Source organism: Neomonachus schauinslandi, chromosome 12 (assembly GCF_002201575.2).
Source record: "Neomonachus schauinslandi chromosome 12, ASM220157v2, whole genome shotgun sequence".
Lineage (NCBI taxonomy): Eukaryota > Metazoa > Chordata > Mammalia > Carnivora > Phocidae > Neomonachus > Neomonachus schauinslandi.
In genome coordinates this window covers 62,723,129-62,736,916 of record NC_058414.1, presented here as the reverse complement: position 1 = coordinate 62,736,916, position 13,788 = coordinate 62,723,129, and the positions used below count along the sequence as shown (strand labels likewise).

Here is a 13,788-nt window from a genome sequence, read left to right as displayed (position 1 = left end):
GGAGCCTTGTATCCCTTGCCATGCTATTCACCGGTACATTGTATTTGCTTCTTGTTTTATGGTTGCAGTTACTTCCAAGTTTATTTTTAACAAGTGACAAAAGTATCTTAGAGCAACCAATATGCTAAATAAAAATCATCCTATTGGTATTAACATAAATCATGGCTTCTGAAAGCTAGAGAGTGACATCACTTTATTTTTTGGTAACATTTTCCACATGACACTGGGATATGGCTCTGAAAGCAGACTTGAAAGAAATATAAAAATTCTGGCAACCAAAATATTTATTTTTAAATAAAAAATTAAACATTTTAAAAACTAAAAGCTACTTTTAAAAAAACATAGAGTTTAGACATATGTACAGAATACAACTAAAGGTGTTTTACTTTTTAAAACTGGAGATTTTTATGCTCTAAGAACCACCAGAAATGAATCATTTTTCATTTTAATTTTTAATTGTTTAAGAATTACCCACATTATACATAAATCAGAAGGGATTGACTATTCCAATAATTTACTTGAATAAACACATTAAAAATGAGGTTTCTTTAAATAAAGTTTAGTATAAAAAGATTTTTTAAAAGGTTGGCAGCATGGACCTGGCTCCCCTCAGGATGACAATTCAAAGTGAAAGAACATTCTCTTTACTTCCTAGGGCTGTTCAGTGTCATCAGAGTGTTATTCCTATTTTAGGGCAGGTGTATTGGCCCGAATTAAAAATGACTAAGACATAGGAATGGATCAAACTGTATTGTCTGCCCTATCTATCTGTGGATAGTCTCATTATGCGTATGTTTTAAGTTTTTAAATGAAAATAACATTATGTGAAATAAGTCTTAACGACTGTCTCATATAAGTCACTGATTGATGAATTGTTCTTAAGCACTTAAAATACTTTATCCAGCCACCCTAAAATCTAAAGAAAAATGAAAAACAATAAATACAACTTTAATACTATTCATCAATTTACACTGAAAGCGATAAATGTATCCTTCTTATTGTTGAAGATGTAATTCCCTGGACAGATAGCTGACATTAGGAGTAAAAGTTGAAGGGAAGAAAACAGGAAGTATGTTTGTTACAATTTTGAGGTGAACCAGTAAAACCTTACTGTTGAAGACAGAGCCACTGCAGTAGCCAAAGCTGATGGGGGGGTTAAAGGTTGAGGGGAAGAAAACTGGACAAATTGTTACCAGTTTGTGGTGAATCTGAAGAAATCCCTTCACATTAGCAACTGCTGGAATAAATACGAATTTTTTCATCCTCCTATTTGATGATAAAACAACCCCAAATATGAATAGAATATGTGAGAAAATTTCTTTTTTATAGAACGCACAGTCCCAGAAATAATTATCTTCCTGAGGGATGCTCCAGTGTACTGAGATGCTCTTTCTTTTGGCCAACATATGCAATTTTTAAAGATGCTGCAAATTACATAGAGTTAGGGTTTCTATTGTAATATTTTCTATCAGAAAAGACAGCTCACATTTAGAGCTGGGTGAGGGTAAGAATGGGCATTTTACAGATCCATCCATATGACATGACTAAAGACAGAGGCATAGTGATGTCCTTTAAAAGTTATGTATTTTTTAAATTTTTTATTTATTTATTTTTTATTTTTTAAAAGTTATGTAATTTATCACCCTGCTTTCAGGTAGGGTTTCTCCCAAATTATCTTTAAACTGTCGAGTATCCACATTAGTTTAAACATCTGCAAGAAAGGAAATTCCTCGAACTTCCCTGGTATTTGATTCCTGTGTTAACAGCCCTACTTCCAAGAACTGGCCTTTGGTCATCCCATTGTAATTAGTTACCAGCCAGCTTGTCTATCGACAAGTATTTGCTAAGTACACACAGGGAGAGTGTCATTCTGTTAGGTCTTTGATGGTAGACCTTTCCCTATAGTTACTCCTAATTGCTTCTCTTGTCAAATGCAACTCTAATCCTGGTTCAAATATTCTCCCACTAAACTTCCATTAGTCCTATTACAGACTCCCTATTACAATGGATAAGGAGCAGCCTATTAAAAACTGAATGTTTTCTTTATTTATACAATAAAGTTCGATGTTCAAAACAATTTTGAAATAGTATGTTGTTTCAAATCCAGGAGGTGTTATCTCAAAATTTCAAGTGAGGAAACTATGGCCTCAGAATAGTAAGTATCTGCACAATTACTAAATGGCTGACTTGTCCTTCCCAGAGTGGCTCATGCAAATCAACTTTAATTTGCCACTTCATCATTCACCCCTTCCTGCTTTCTCACGGATCATGATAAGACTTTACTTTTCCAAAACTCATCAGCTGCGTTTCACTAAATTTTCCTTTTTAAAAATTTCCATATATTCCCAACTTATATCTAGGTCCTCATTTTTTCTCTTCTTAAATACCCTTCAGTTTATCTATATTCTAGATTATTCCTCTGCCTCCTCAAAGTTTCCCATTTAACATGAATGCTGCACTTTAGCATTCTCATCTTGCCACGACCCCTTGACCTTCAAACACCTCTAAATATCATTTTTTTTAAAGATTTTTTATTTTTTATTAGAGAGAGAGAATACAAGCAGGGGGAGCGGCAGGCAGTGGGAGAGGGAGAAGCAGGCTCACCACTCAGCAGGAAGCCCGATGCGGGGCTTGATCCCAGGCTCCTTGCTCAGCTCCCCCTGCTTGTGCTCTCTCTCTCTCTCTCTCTGACAAATAAATAAATAAATAAATAAAATCTTTTAAAAATTTTTTAAAAAATTAATAAAAATTTTTAAAAATCCCTCCTCCCTATAGAATCCACTTCTTGTCCCAGATTTGTGGTTCTGCAGCTAAATCCCAAATCTAGTGTTTTCCTCCCTATGCACTCTCTCAGAGGTTTCATCCAATTGCAAATTTTTTTTTTTTAGATTTTATTTATTTTTGCAAGAGAGAGAAAGTGCAGACACAAACAGGGGGGAGGGCGCAGAGGGAGAAGCAGACTCCCCGCTGAGCAGGGAGCCCCATGCAGGATTCCATTTCAGGACCCTGGGATCATGATCTGAGCCGAAGGTAGACTCTTAACGGACTGAAATTGCAAAGTTTTAATGATGACTCTAAAGGTCAGGATACAAAAATCTACTTTTCAAGCTTCAGTATATCCCTTAAGCTAGAATTCCTCATATCCAGCTGTTGACACACATCCCCTCTTGGATGCATCTCAAGTTCATTGTACTTGAAATGAAGCACATTATCAATAACAAACAAAATTCACTTGCCAACTTAATCCTTTCCATCAATGGCAACTAAAAAACTTGATGGACTATCTGTATTCTCTCCTGTTTGTCACACTTCCCTTCATCCTGCATACCACGCTCAGATTAGTACTTCTAGAACACTGCTTTTTATATCACTTATAGCTTATGAACCTATACTAGCTCCCATTACCATCTGCATTTTGCTCAATCTCTTTTATCTAGCTTTTCAAGTTCTTATATCAAGTAGTGTTTACTGATCTACTCAAATAAATGTCTAATCTGAAACTTAGCCAGTTTACTTACAGACCCACATCTCCTTGCTCAGATCACTAACTCTATGTATATTATCTGCCATCACCCTTTTAAAAGTCCAAAACTTATTCTTAGTTTAAGACTTATCCTCTTTTATGAAAAGCTCCACTGATTCATTCTAAAAATGTAAGGTAAACCAATGTCAATTTCCTATTTTTGATACTATACTACAGTTATATAAAATATCACCATTAGGGAAAGCTGAATGAAGGGAACATGGGATTCTATGTAGTATTTTTGCATCTTGTGGTATTATTCAAAATATTATAGATATTTTATATTATTTCAAAATAAAAAGTTTAAGAAATATAGAGTGGGCATCAACTATATATATGGCAGGCATAAGTGGGGTGCTGAGGTCACAAAGAAGAATACAATACATACTGAGCCTTCCATGCATGTTTACCTTCTATCTGGGAATGTTATGGGCTGAACTGTGTCCTCCCTCAAATTCACAGACTGAAGGCCTAACCCCCAAAATGACTGTGTTTGAAGACTGGGCCTTTAAAGAGGTAATTAAAGTTAAATGAGGTCATAAGGGTGGGGTCCTAATCCAAAAGAACTGGTGTCCTTACAAGAGGAGGAAGAGGCACTGGGAGTGTGCACATATAGAGAAAAAGGCCATGTGAGGACACAGATAATAGGTGGCCACCTGCTCACCAAGCAGACAGACCTCAGGAAAACCAAACCTGCCAGCACCTTGATCTTGGACTTCCAGTCTCCAGAACTGTGAGAAAATAACTTCTGTTGTTTAAGTCACCCAGCCTGTGGTATTTTGCTATGGCAGACTTAATAGACTAATATAGGAGTGAGGGATGAAGTAAAAATATTAAACTATGGTACCATATGATAAGCACTATAATAGCCATGTGCCCAGAGACCAAGGAGAACAGATGAGAGAGGGACTAGCACTGCCTCGAGGACTAGGGAATGTTTTGTGGAACATCATTTCAGCTGAGTCTTCATAAATTAGTGGTAATTTTGCCACCAGCCAAAGCCTGACTCTCTAAGCCAAGAAAATTACAGAAGCCTGCAAAGCATGGTGCATTTGGAAAATATTGAATATTGCAGTATTGGTAAAGAATCTTAAGGATGAAAGTGTAAGAGATAACAGCTAGAAGGATAATGTTGGTCTATTTCATAAAGAATCTTCAGGCTTAAGACTTTTGATTTAATGTGCTAAGTAATAGGGAGCTGTAGAATATTTTCAAGCAGGTAAGTAACATACTCAGGTCCCTATTTTTGCAAAGAAACTCATACTCATGGAAAACTATGAATTCATTACAGATGTATGCAGATTTAGCTACAAAAAATACTCACTAAATTGTTTATCATACTAAAATCAGAAATTGTATATTTGACAAAAGGGGACTGATTAAGTATGTAGCTATTAAAATATGTATAATATTTAATAATGCAATAATGATTTAATGAGTTTTTAAAGTGGGTTATAAAGCAGTAGGTTCAGTATGACCCAATTTTATAAAACAAAAGTATATATGCGAAATAAAAAACTGGAAAGATATGTATACACATACACACACATAGAATATATATATGTATATACACATACATAAATCTATATATAGCAGCATTTGTATCTATTTCAGGGTGGTCAGATTATTGGTAATTTTAATCTTTTTTTCCCCATCTGAATTTCCTAAATTTCTACAAAACATGTTTTATCTGTGTACTAAAGATATGAGTCATTTTTTAATAACTTCATTAAAACATAATTTACACTTTTAAAACATATATTCAGTGGTTTTTAGTACATTCACAGAGTTGTGCAGCCATCATGCAACCTAATTTTAGAATACTTTTCTCACCCAAAAGGAAATCCCATACCCATTAGCTCTCACAAGCCATTTTTCCACCCCTACCCCACCCCTAGCCCTATGCAACCACTAGTATAATTTCTGCCTCTCTGAATTTGCTATTCTGGACATTTTATATGAATGGAATCATATAATATATGGTCTTTTGGACTGGCTTTCTTTCACTTAGTATAATGTTTTGAAGATTCATCCATATTGTAGAATATTCCACTATATGGATGTGCCACATTTATTTATCCATTCATCATTGATAAATATTTGGATTGTTCCCATTTTGAGCTATCATGCTGCTATGAACATTCATAAGTTGTTTGTTTTTTATGGTAGTACTAAAAATAAAGGAGGAATGTTAATTCAAGAAGACTACTGGTAGGCCATTTTAATAGCAACAGGAGACAAGGGCATTAAGTAAGGTAATAGCAGTGTGGACAGTGAAAAGAGATACATTTGGGAGGTGACACCATCAAGTTTTGGTGACTGACTGAACATGAGGAATAAAGGAAACAGAGGGTCAAGGCTGTTCTGAGGCCCCTGGCCAGGGCACTGGGTAACATCATCCACTGAGATGAGACATGTAGAAGGAGGTGAGGTGCACTCAGGCACATAGAAGTGGAGAGGCCTGTGGGATACTGATGGAGACACATGAAACCTGGAAGAGAAGCTACACAGCAAGATACAAACAGAAATCATGGAATGCAGGTGGTAGTTGGATGAGACTGTCCAGGAGAGCATGAAGATGGAGTACCAATGGTCGAGAGACAGAAAAAGGGACAAGAAGCCACAAAGCAGACAGGAAAAGACAGGCCTGAGGAGGACAGGGACAGTTTCCAATAGTGAAAGAAAAGTCAAGTAATAAAAATGTTCTAAGGAAATAGTCTCAGTGTAAAAGGGTATAGAGCAGCCAAATGAGTTGTAGGCAAAGTGTTCACCAGATTTAGCAATTATGAGGTCACTCATGGAAAGGTGAAAAAGTTACTTAGAGATCAATAACTGGCATAATTTCGCCTACTTTGAGAGAGGAGATGAGATGGGATGGAGGCAGAATCCATAACCTGGCTGCACACATTTATACAAGGAGTCCTGGGCGGGAAAGCACTTGGGCTCATTTATCAGGATGGAAATATAAATAAGCCCCATAAACACATGGTCATTGCCTTTGAACAACTTATTTCCTTTTGGGAATAAAAAAACATTAATTTTCCTGGTTTATGAAATGAGTCCTTGGTTTTTCCTTACCACCATTTCTGATACAATTACAGTTGTTTTCTTGGTAGTACTTTTGATCATGGTCCCTTCTGATGAGTTATATACATTTTTTGTAGGAAAATGTACACAGTATATGGAAAAGAAAGAATAGGAGGATACTCAGTGCCTGTAACTCCACCACCCAGGGTAATTACCATTAACACGCACCTTGGTTTATATGCTTCTGGACCAGATATTGAGAAGTATGTAACTGAAGCTCAATCTTTTGTTTCCTGCCTTTGCTGACTTAGAATGACCTATCCTGCCTCCACATCTATGTATCTACCTTTATTTCCTTCTGTGTTTTGTGATCTCATTTTTTTTATATTTAAATCTCTTAGCTATCTGAAATGTGCTGTAGCACATGGTATGGACTAGGTAATCTATTTTTTTTCTCCAAACAGCGGGCCAGTTCCTAGCACCATTTTTAAACTCACCCTGTCCTCTCTCCATTGCTTTGAAATATCACAGAAGCACATGAGGTCTGAGTTCAGATTAGCACATTCTAAATTCTTATATATTTAATTGGCAGAGAGGGAGGTAGTATTTCCTGCTTATAGAAGTTCTGATTATCCCAAAGGTAGTCACAGAAAAGCAAAAGCATAACACAAAGATATTCACTCAAAAACTAACAGACTACTTATAAAATTAGTTTCTCCTCAAGTATCTTTCCACATTTAACACTAGATGAATCCCTGGCTGCTATCAACTTTTTACATGGGTCCATCTCTCACCAACTGTTGTAAATTGTTGCAAATACAGCATAAATGGGCTGCAGAGGGAAATTATAAATCCTGCAAACGATGCAAGATTTAAAGCAGCTTAAGTGTCATTAGAGATGCAAGGACAGTGACCAGTGAAAATCTGGCAATCATTCCAATTAATCAAGAGAAGAAAACTGACCAGAGGATGACAGGATAGATGTTTCTGGAGAAAATGATTTGCATATGAAAGGATTAAGAAAGACCCCACCTAAGGAAATGGATGATGCCTTGGAATATTTTTTCCTAAAAAGGACACCCTCTTTGTAAAGGTGCTTATAAGGTCAAATGTGAGTATCTATCAACATGCCAAAAACAAACAAAAACAAAAATCACACAAAATTCTTTCATTGTTGTCTCTAAGAATTAGCACATAATTGTAGGCATAACATAAATTTTGGCAAATACATGATAAAATAAACTTACTATTAATTTTAACTTTAACTTATTTTTCAACTGAACCTTTTTATTTTCCCAAATAAAAACAATAAAATGTTGGTTCCAGTTTCAGGTAGTCTTCTTCTAATACCAATTAGTCTCAAACCTTCCAGACTTTAATAAATTTTGAATGTTCTATTTGGTGTATCAAGCTCCCTTGTTGCAACTGCAACACTGTCATTCAGTGTTACTTTATAATAAGTATCCCAAAAAGGCAAATTTTACACTCTTCTTTTTTAAAATATCCTGTCTGATCTTACATTTTTTTCTCTTGTAACTCTAGAATTCTTTTATCAAATTCTCACAAGTGCCTTTTAGATTTTAGATTAGTATTTATAATAATTATTAATAGAAACTCACATTTAGTGAGAATTTGCTGTGTCAAGCACTTACTCAGCATTTTCCAAGTACTATTATATTTAATTTGGCTAAAAATTCTGGTAAAGTACCGTTATTATTCCTATTTATAGTTGAAAAAAATTGAGAAGCCAACAAGCTAAGAAACTTGTCCTATATTATATATCCGCTAAAGGACCAAGCTAGCTTCATGTACTTCTGAAGTCAAAGTCCACTTCACAATAGCATAGCTGACCCTTGATCAATGCAGGGGTTGGGAGTGGCAACTCCCTGTGCAGTGGAAAATCCATATATGACTTCTGACTCCCCAAACACTTATTAAGATGACTGGAAACCTTACCAATGACATAAACAGCTGACCAGAATACATTTTGTATGTTGTCTATCTTATATATTATATGCTTATAATAAAGCAAGCTAGAGAAAAGAAAATGGTATTAAGAAAATCATAAGGAAGAGAAAATACATTTACAGAACTGTACTGTATTTATCAAAAAAAAAAAAATCTGCATAAAAGTGGACCTGTGCAGTTCAAACCCATGTTGTTCGAGGATTGACAGTATTTTACCATTTTGGAACTCACTCCTTTTTTAAACAAAAATGAACAAACAGATTCAGAAGCTATTTAGTAATTTTTCCTGAGGCCTTTCCTATGTTGAATTTGTCTAAATTTCTTAAATGAAAGACTTCAAACTTATAAAAATTCAAATAAAGTGTAAAATCAACAGCTAGATCACACTGACAGTATGAAAGTAAACACCAAATGCCTTACCAAGCATCTAAGTGAGACCTGAGAAAGCTAAATTTAAATGCTACTGAAATGGGTCATTTGAAAGAAGCCTCAAAATAACATCAACCCTTAAGGCAAAAAGGTCATTAACTCAAATTTAAAATACTAAAAAGTGGGAGTTTTAAATATATCTCCACAAAGGATAGAATAGATACCTTATTCAAATTTTTACTCTCTATTTTCTCCTACCCACTTAATATAGTAAAAATGTACAAAATACTAATTTTGGGGTGGTCCATATCACATCTCAGAGTAAGTTTTCTGACCCATACCTGTAAAAAGGCTCATCTTATTTATCAAACTCTTTGCTTTCTTCTTCCACCCCAAATTGGCTTCCTTAAGGCCCAGGAATCCAGCAGTGCCAAAGCAAATACAATTGAAGCTATGGCCCATTGCAACTTCTGATTCATTTGATCACATTAAGAGAATAGTCTCTTGAGGCACTTGACCAGCCTAGATTGTCCTTAAGCCTTTTTCTCTGCTCAGCTTGCTGTGCCTGCCCTGCTGTGGGGCCCACACCATCTGCTCTCCAAGCTTCCATTTGATGGGCCATCATAACCCCCTCCACTTCTTGAGGGGCAAAGCATCACTTAGACACATGAGGGTTAAAAACCCATACAGACGGGGCACCTGGATGGCTCAGTCAGTTAAGCATCTGCCTTCGGCTCAGGTCATGATCTCAGAGTCCTGGGATGAAGCCCCGAGTCGGGCTCCCTGATCAGCGGGGAGTCTGCTTCTCCCTCTCCCTCTGCCTCTCCCCCCACTGGTGTCTCTCTCTCTCGTGGTCCCTCACTCTCTCTCAAATAAATGAAGTCTTTGAAAAAAAAAAATGAAAAAAACCCCATACAGAAATTATAAAAAGCTCCAGTATTCATGAGGTTAAAAAGACTCGTCTCCAAATACCATAAGTTAGGCCCACCTATGTATGCATTAAGTTTTACATATGTGCTTGAGAGAGTCAAGTCTTCACTATAATTAGGGCCAGTAAAATATCATCCTAGACACTGAGGTCATAAAAGGAAGCCTCTGGCCATCTAAGGTAAATCTTCCAGCCTCAAGCACCTACAGGGACAAAGCAGGTAACAAACGTGTATAAGAAAGCCGGGTAGGTATTCACATTTCAATTTTTTTTAAAACATCACCCTGGTGGCTTTCTGTGACTCTTGCTCTAAGGGGATGTATACAGCTGAGATTAGAGAAAGGACATTTAATGAAAGTGCAATATTCCCCAGCAGAAAAAAATGTGAATCCAGAGCTACAGGTAGGAGACAGTTAAGTTTGATGGTTCTACAATTAAAAAAAGACATATACCCAGAAAAGGGTGAGCTAAATCTTGATAGAGCATCTGAAGGTTTATAAAGGCAAACAGGAGAAATGTGAGGCAAAAAGTCCATAAGGTCATTCCCAGTGGGAAAGATTTTCAAACTCTGGATGCCAGGGAGGATGTTGTCATCATGGCCTTTACTGGAGCAAAGAAAGGGCACATCCAAGGTGCCGGGCTCATAAAGTCATGAGGCTAGAAAAGACCAAGGGTTTTTTATTCTGAGATGTTTATCCATCTACCATTTAATAGGGAACATGGTAAAATGACACACACTCCTGCCTTGTAATACCAACCACTAAGTCACTTCATCTTCCTAGGCCTCAGTTACTTCAGCTGTTAAGGGAGGGAGGTGAACCGGATGATTTCTGAGTTCCTGCCCAGCTTTTAAAAAAAGATCATGTCTGTGAAAAATGCTTGTAGGCTTATGCGTTCAGTAACCCACTCCTTTCTAATATGCCACTTTCCCTTTGTGTATTCTGAAACAACTATTACAGCTACACTAACACTGTAAATTGCACAATTACTGGCTTGAAGTAGCACAGTATTTCTTATTATCTCTGTGATGATGGGGATCATGGCACCTACGGAGATAATAAAAATGAAGTGCAAAATAAAGATCAATCTTTAACATATTCCTCATAGCAAAGAAAAGACACTGTATGAAACTGTTTCTGCTCTTTTCCTCCCACACTGCTAGACTGATTTGAGTGAAAAGAAGGCCAGATCAAGAACTGCTTACACAGAAGGAAGCTCAGGCTGGAAATGTGTTTGTACCACTATGGGCTGTGTGGTCCAGAGGGAAGCTCAGTGGGCTAGATTTGGATTCTAGACTGAACTCTTCTGGTCACCATATAACTCTGGGCAAGATATTTAGCTTTTCCTAAATCCGTTGTCTGTTTACAAAACAGCAATAACTCTACATGTTTCTTCTACCTCAGAAATGTGCTAAGTATAGAAATAAGTGTGTGAAAAATTTGAGTTCTAGGGAGGAAATGTATTATAGGCAATAATGGAGCATGTTAATGACAGAGAGCACTGATTTAACAATTTTTTAAAACTCACTACCATAATTAGATCAAAGCAAGCAGGACAGAGTCACTCAACCAGAGTCAAAAACTGGGTCAAGTAGAAGCAATGAAGACTTTGACAGAGCAGCACAGATGCACAAAGCCTCAGTCTCCCCAGTGGACCGACCTCAGCTAGACTGGGCATGAGAGGCACAGACCTGGCTTATAGACTCCTGGTTTGTGAACAAATACATTTTCTATCTACCTGCATTTTTTCATTTCTCCCTCCCTCCCTTCTCTTCCTCTTTGCTGTGCCCCTTCCTTCCACACATCAAAAATTCTGCCCTGAGGGCTTATGTGGACATAGCCCTCAAGATGCTTCTGAACCTAGTTATTTAAACAAATGACTAAAGTTTCATAATCAATAAATGTGACTAAGGGAGCATCTGTTCTCTCCAGGTGTCAAGGTCTTTGCTCACAGCATTGCCACTGGCTATTCTCGAAGAGGCTCGGGCAGGGAGGCAGAGAACAAAGTGCAGGGTTGCCCAGGCCTGCACTGACCGGTAGGTATGCCAGCCAGTCAGGGGGCCGCTCCCACCTCTTTCTTAAGTGTTCTCTTTTATATATTTGTCCTTCTCCCTCAAGCTTCCTTTGTTTTTCTAATTGGCAAGGAAGGAGGGAGAGCCATGTACTGAGTGCTAATCATAGTAAATATTTTTCATTTACTATCTCATTAAGCCTAAATATTTATTTCTTACAAATATAATCCTGTAATAGGGGACAGAAGACAGATGAGTAGAGGCCAAAGGACCAGTTGGGAGGATGTGAACAAGGCAAGAGGAAGAGGGCCTAAATTAAGACAAACTATATTAGAACTGTTTCTTTGTGGAAAGACATTTCTATTCTGAAATGGTCATATTAGAAAATTCTTTTGGAATAAAAGTTAGGTTCTATCCAAGTGTAAATAAGGTAAAAAAAGATTTCAAATCATGGAATATAGCCACCCATGATGCCAAATCAACTATTCCCCCGCCATATATATCTGTAACAATGGTAAGAATTACAGCTTTACTTTTTGAGTGTGTCTCAAGCCCAAACATTGTGCTAGGTGCTTTACAAACATTTAAGGCCCCAGTGACAAGGAGGGCATTATTATATCTACTTTCAAAAGGAAGAAACTAAGACTCTGGAAAGTTAACTAACATATCCAGGGTCATATAAGCGGTAAGGGATAAAGGCAGGACCCAAACACTGGTCTGTCTGCCTCCAGAGTCTGTCCTTATTAGATTATGCTATGCTGTCTCCATGTTTATCTTTTTAAGTTTTTGCTTGCATTCCTTTTTACTTCTAGGAATGCTGATTGAGGGGAAAAGGAAGCAAGAGGAAGAGCATCAGCATGCGGGGGAGGGGCACATAAGGCATGTGAGAAGGAAGAAGAGAAAACCATATCACTTCTCATACCATGGTCCTGGCTTTAGAAGGAAATAGATACTACAGCTGTTGCACTGAATTAATGCATTTACTTTATGATCTTTGCTGTTGCCGTAAGACAGACCACTAAGAGGAAAGAAGGACATGGGAGCTGCTGCCCCCGAGGGACCCAAGTGTAGCACCATTGATTGCTTAGCCCCTCTGACCATGGAAAGGGCTGACCAGGATGCCCATGGCCAGCACTTACTGCTCATGTTGGGGCAAGCTGGATCTCTCTCTACCTTGGCCTGTAGGTGCCATGTCTCTGCAGCCTGTTCACATCTCCTGATCCGTCTTTTTCTTTGTCTCTTGCCCCCCTTATTCTGATGACCACAGTCCAAGCAAACAGCAGTAGGGATGGGACTCACTCATCTGGATTACATTAGCTGCTTGTATTATGCTATTTACATTTATGAAATATGGTATCGCGAGACCACATTTAGTAAAACTTTTTCTTAAAAATAGTTTTATTCTCTAATCCACTTTTTATTGGTTAGAAGCAAAACAAAATGGATCATATATTTAAAAGCAGAGGGAAGAAAAAAGACATACCATTCTAGAAATGTCTAGCAAGCAAATACCCCAAGAATATTTATCCAAGTGGTTACTCTGGGATATCTGAAGGGAAATGTGAAAGCAATTTTCTTGGCTATCATCACTTTAATATGAAATGTAAACCCCAAATACAACCTCAGGCACATTCCTTTAATTTGGGGAAAGTAGTCGTGCTTAGGGAGCATGGACAAAGCTCTTACCCGGCATGACCATGGTCTGTGGAGCCGCTGCATCTGTACTCAAGCAGAGACGTCCACCTTTGGCTAATCTATCACAGAGCAAGGTGATATGTTTCTTCAGTCGGCTTGTGTCTTTGGGTATGTTCAGCTGGCTGCTGAGGTTCAAAGCCTGCTCCTTCGAACTTTTTGATAGGCAAGTCTTCAAGAGGTGGGAAATGGCAGCATCCACTGTTTCTTCCCAGCCCTGGATGCAAAAACCAATTTTGAATTTACCCAAAGATGAAAAATGAGCAAAGG

The 13,788-nt window shown here is 37.5% G+C and overlaps 1 protein-coding gene across 6 annotated transcripts in view; it reads right to left on the bottom strand.

Moving 5' to 3' along the window:
* The window catches only part of BBS9 (Bardet-Biedl syndrome 9), a 475,024-nt gene that overhangs the window by 54,142 nt on the left and 407,094 nt on the right, over positions 1 to 13,788 (bottom strand). For all 6 annotated transcript variants that reach the window (XM_044920165.1, XM_044920167.1, XM_044920168.1 and 3 more), the window contains one exon: positions 13,513 to 13,735. In XM_044920165.1, coding sequence (XP_044776100.1) covers positions 13,513 to 13,735 — 223 coding nt within the window. The remainder of the gene's footprint in view (positions 1 to 13,512; positions 13,736 to 13,788) is intronic.